At 39.2% G+C, this 5,766-nt stretch overlaps 1 protein-coding gene across 1 annotated transcript; it reads left to right on the plus strand.

Annotated features, from left to right (window-relative positions):
* Window positions 1-4,436: 4,436 nt before the first annotated feature.
* MELLADRAFT_84517 (uncharacterized protein) lies at window positions 4,437-5,324 on the plus strand (the record flags this gene model as incomplete). The annotated part of the gene is made up of 3 exons (XM_007418951.1): window positions 4,437-4,583; window positions 4,630-4,644; window positions 4,692-5,324. The coding sequence occupies 3 exons, from the start codon at window positions 4,437-4,439 to the stop codon at window positions 5,322-5,324; spliced, it is 795 nt and encodes a 264-aa protein (XP_007419013.1).
* Window positions 5,325-5,766: the final 442 nt, after the last annotated feature.

Consider the following 5,766-nt stretch of genomic DNA (forward strand, 5'->3'; position numbering starts at 1 on the left):
ATCTCGCAGAATGTATTGATAGCTAATTTTGTCATTTCGTTTTGTTCTTGATCTTGAAAACAGGCAGATAACTACTCAGAATGAGTGGTCTGGTGGGTATAAGATTGGTAGAAGGTGGTGAAGAAACAATTTGTTCAGAGGAGTGAGGAAGAGATTGGGGGTAAGGCGCATGGAAATCGGGTTAAATCTAGTGAGCGTGTAAACCTTCAATTTTGGAGTACTGATTGGGAGTTTAATTGGGTTTTGCCGGCGAACACGGTTTCCCTTTAACATTAACAATATAGCGGTACAATACCACAATGGCGGTGCGGTTTTCCCTAGGACCGGGTTCTTTGAGCCCGGGTTGCGGAGCGCTGGCACCGCTACATATAGCGGTGCCATTGCGGTGCCCAAAAACACTACGCAACCGCTCCACAATCGCATTAAAGTGCGCAGCGCTTGCGGTATTGCATCGGATGTACTGGCCTGCCAGTGACCAGTAGTTGGGGGCTGTGCTTGCTTTTTTTCTTGTGGTTTTTCTTTTTGTTGACACTGTTCTGGTGTCTCTTCGGGTGTGGACGGTTCTTTTCCAAAGAGATTCTCACTTAAAGGATTGCTCACGACATGGTATGTTGATCTGTGAAGTTCACTTGATCTATAATGGCACACGTAACAATTCAAACTTGACCCAGTTTCTCACTCACAACTCTCAAAGATTCTTAGTCTGCTGATACGTTTATTTCACATGTATCATTGTTTGACATAGAAATGCCACAAAACGGAAATGTCTAGCTAGAACAAATTAATCTCCTAATTTGACTTACTGTGTTGTTGCTCCACTACCACTTGTCCCATTCTGTCTCCCCGCTATAATTGCCTCAAACGCTCTTGGTCCAAATTTCGGGACAGCTACCCCATTTACCAACATTGTAGGAGTTGTGTGATTTGTTGGTCTTGAACTACCTCCTCTACTTCCAACTCCTCTTCCAATTCCTCTTCCCCTTCCTCTACTGACGTTTCCATTTCCACTTTGTCCTTGTTCATGATTTTCTAGATTAGAATGATGATTTCCGCTCTCATAGAAATGTTGACCATGTGAATTATTTGCTTGGCGTGCATGATTCCCACCTACACAGTGCCCGTGGAGAAGGCCCCCGACGTTGGGGGCCCAACGATCTTGCGCAAAAGTGTCAAAAAAACTGTGATTTTTCTGTCCAGGCCAAATTGGTACGCTGAGCCTGCCCAGTTTGCCCCATTCCCAGCCGCCAGACTCAGGCGTTGACCTCAGGAGCACTGAGCCATCGTCCAACTTCATCAACACTGATGAGCTGGGAAGAGCTGGGAAGAGCTGGGATGAGCGGTCCTGCCCTGATTGTATGAACCCATGGGGGATCCGTCAAAACATATGCTCAAGCGGGCAAAGATGCCTGTTCTGGCAATTCCCGTTTGTTCTATTTAATATCTTTGATCAGGTACCATTGACTAATCTCTTGACCTCGCTCATCTGGTCAAATCATTCAAGTTAAAGGCAAACCGTGTTTGACGGCAAAACCCAACAAAACTCCCAATCAGTACTGCAAAATTGGAGGTTTACACGTCCTTTGAGTAAAATCCCTGGCTCACGTGTTCGCCTCATCCAAGCTCCCATCAAATCACCTGGTCACATCATCTCCATTCAATCCAATCCATCAATCCACTTCAACTTCAACTTCGATCATCAAATACAATTGAGTAATCACTTCAATCTTGACACTTTACTCTCTTTATCAATTATCAATCAGTTCCTCATCCCAGCTGATCAAAGACCACAAACAATCCAATCAAAATATTGTATCTTTGAATGATCAATCAACCCTGTCATCAAATTGCTCAAAACGGCCATCAAGAGAGAAATTTCAAAGAAACATGAACCACTCTAAAACATCAAGGTGATCAAACAAATCATCAAATTCAATTTATTAGTGTTTGTTCTATCTATTGATCCATATCATCTTATGTATAAGGTTGTTGTAGGCCGTACACCATTTGGATCAGATGATCATGAGGAATTCTCAAGTTTATTATGAAAAGTCCATCTCTTCCCCTAAACCCGTCTACACCCATATGGGATCGCAGTTTATTCAATTCTTGGTATATCCAATCTTTGAAGTCATTAAAATCTTGATGATAAATTATTCAAACAATTGGTTTCAAAAATAACAACTTCAACTTCAACACTGTTCAATGGTTGCCTTCATGACTCTTGGGAATTACATCAACTCAAATGAATCTCTTGGTTTAAAACTCAAAATGTATCAGATAACCATTGTCAATCTGAACTTGATTACTTAATCTTATCCCTTCAATTGCATTCAAATGTGCTCAGTTGGTTTCTAATTTGACCGAACAAATCAAAACCAAATGTCACTCAATCATTAACTTTACTCAAAAATGAACATGGTATGGAGATGATCTGAGGAAAGGACTGGTTTGATTATCAGCTTTGAATTCTTTAGAAGTTTGTACTTCTAGGAATCCTGAACATATAACCAAAATGGTACATTAACTTGTAGATTAACTTGATCATTTACTTTCATCGGGTGTTGTACACCACGCTGATATCAAAACAGATTACAATTATCTGTTCTGGCTTACAATGAAGTTTAGGTACCTCCTAATGTACAATTGATTTAGTGGAAGTTTGTTTTTCAGAATTGGAACATTGAAAAGAATATTTTGTAATTGGTTTTTTCTTCTTTTAATTTTTCTTACATCGGGTAATAACTTTGAAAATATTTTTCAAGGTTTTGGATATCTTTTTTTTTGAGCTGATTGTATTTGGTGTCTTTGCTCTTGATTATTTCATTCTTCTTACTTTTTATTCATTTCTGAAAAGATAGTTTTATGTGTTTGTGACTTGAGGATACATCATGTTAGGCAAACAACTTTATGATCAGACCCTGTACATCTGGGATGTCCCAGTCTTATCTCCTATGTGCATGTGCATGGATCTTCATATGCACGCATGGATCTGCAAGTGGCAGCAGGTATGTGAAAGTATGCATGTGAGCCTACTAGCGTCTGTTAGGCTAGTAGAGTCAATAAAGAGGTTGTAGAAAGTCTAATAACTTCTACTAAAGTTGTGTAGATCAATATCTACAAGTGTGGACGGGTATAGACGTGGGCGTAAGAGCTTTACTTGCAATAAACAAGTAAAGACTGCAGTTAGTTGACCTTTAAACAAAGGCTTTAGCCCAGGGATCTTGGGTTAATTATTGTCTTTACAATAATTAAAAAAGAAGAGCAACTGACACGCAGTTCTCAATCCTAATTTGATCCTCTTCTATTCTAAGAAAGGTCAAAGAAGGTGGTGTTAAGGTCTATTATAACACCAGGAACTTTACACTCTGACTAATAGAGATTTCCCCATAGATTTAGAGTTTCTTATATCAGATGAATCCCAAATCTGATATGAGCAATACTCGAGGACTACTTCCTTACAAGTAATTCCACCAAATGGATATTACCAGAAATACTGATTATGGAGTCTAATCAGAAACAAAGTTGAATGAGCACACAGAATAAGCAACAAGACACAAGGTTTGAGTTTCAAGGTTCGTAGAATCAGGCCTTTAAAGTTTGGTTATTGAAAAGCAAAGTTTAAAGGTTCTAGCACTGCAAAAATAATGTATTTTTCCAAGATGAAAAACAATTGACATTAATGCACAAAATGATTAATAATGCAGAAAAATGCAGAATTAATGCAGAATTAATGCATTTTTAATCATTTTGTGAAATAAATGTAATCATTTTTCACCTGGGAAAAATACATCATATTTGCAGTGTAGGAAGATGAATAAAAGCAAAGTTGTGTAGTTGTTGAATAATAATGTGATGATGTTATTCTTCTCAATTTGGTTGGATTTCCAGGGTTTATATAGTCTGAACCTTGGAAATCTTTGGACTACAAGTGCGCACAAATTGTGGTTCTATGGTTAGGTTAATTACAGTAAGACAGTTACTATTGGATTATAAGTATATTTCACTTGTTACATATGTGTTACGGCTGTGAAATATATGTAGCTTTGGTTTGCATCAAAGTTATGTATGTTCACACCCTTTGATGTAAGTTCTGCACATGTTACATATGCTAAATCATATGTAACTTGACTCTTGAAACTGAGCCTTGAGTTGTAATTGCTATTTTTGAAGTTTGTATTATAATATGTTGCCCATTGGTACTCTGGTTTAGTACTCAGGGCTCAAAATGCACATGAATATGCGGGGAACCACAAGAACACTGCAGATTCACGCAATATGGGGATCCATCCATACTCAAAAGCATCCAAATCTGGAGTCTAGGGTGATGCACAATGTGTGATATAAAGACTTCCTCTCTGAGGAAGTCCTTCCCCCTCCAAAGATCAAATTATTTCATCCTGTTTTCTTCACATTTATAGATCTACAACTCAACCCACATGTTACCCACACATCACATTAAAGAACCAGTATGTGCTGGGGGTATCAACTTCAAAGTAGCTTCAATCACTTCATCTGCTATTGAAATCACTCATCCATTCCATTCACCTTTGCACATGATTGCAAAGGTTTCTGATGAACCTGATGTCAGTCACAAGATTCAACTTTATCTCCCAAATGACAACTCTGTAGGCTATGTTCCCAGAGGTGTAGACCACTGTATTTTAGATCTCATCCACTATAAAGCAGGAAAGCATTACTCACTCCCAGCTGGTGGATGGACACCAAAGAAGGATATCCAACACTGTAACACACCACTTATCAGTTGTTACCTCAACACATCAGACAAGGGTAATGGAACAACACAATTCTTAGTTACTGCATTAGTCTTTATCAAGTATTCTGAACAATCACAAGTCATCAAGACAATGTGTGAACATGAAATATCACTGGATCAACCTCCACGCTACAATCCTAGCTTTCATCATCATGTAGATCTTATCAACATTACAGGACTGACCACCCCTGACTGGAAATCTGCATTCCCGGAAACTCACCTTCTCTTGGCTACGCAGGCTGCCCAACTTGCATCAATCCAGTGTGGAGAAGATCTTCAGCCATCAGAACCATCAGATATCATTAAATCTCAGCTGAAACCTCATCAGAAACAGGGCCTGGCATTTTTATTAGATAGAGAAAACCATTATCCACCAGCTATAGATCACTGTGGCAATGTGTTAACAAAGGCTCCTTTAACAAGTGGACACACCGTTTGTGTGGCGAGGAATTCATTTCAACAGCAGATAACCCGGCCCCAATTAGTCCACAGGCATCTATACTGGCTGATGACATGGGACTTGGGAAAACTTTACAAACAATCACTTTAATTGTTACCACCTTATCAGCTGCAATACAATTTGAGTTTGATAATCCAGAATCAGATCCCATCACCAATCTCCGCTCTTCACACACTACTCTACTGATATGTCCTACAGGGCTTATGGACACCTGGCAACAGGAGATTATAAAACACACAAAAAGAGGTGGTTTCGAATTTATGCGCTGGCATGGTGCAAGTACGATGAAAGTTGACTTGAAGGGATGGAAATCTGCTGATATCATATTCACCAACCCAATGACACTCACAGGGGGAAAAATACAAGCTCACATAGATGTGAGCAGAGGGTACCTCCCTGATAACTCCAAAAATGTTTCAATTTCCTTCAGATTCTTTCAATTTCACCAATTTGGTGGTGCCAAAGTGCTCAAGCCTGTAAATACTTGGGTATCGCTTGACTTTGCTAAAGCAATGCTCATCTTTACACAATC

Source organism: Melampsora larici-populina (assembly GCF_000204055.1).
Source record: "Melampsora larici-populina 98AG31 unplaced genomic scaffold MELLAscaffold_115, whole genome shotgun sequence".
Taxonomy (NCBI): Eukaryota; Fungi; Basidiomycota; class Pucciniomycetes; order Pucciniales; family Melampsoraceae; genus Melampsora; species Melampsora laricis-populina.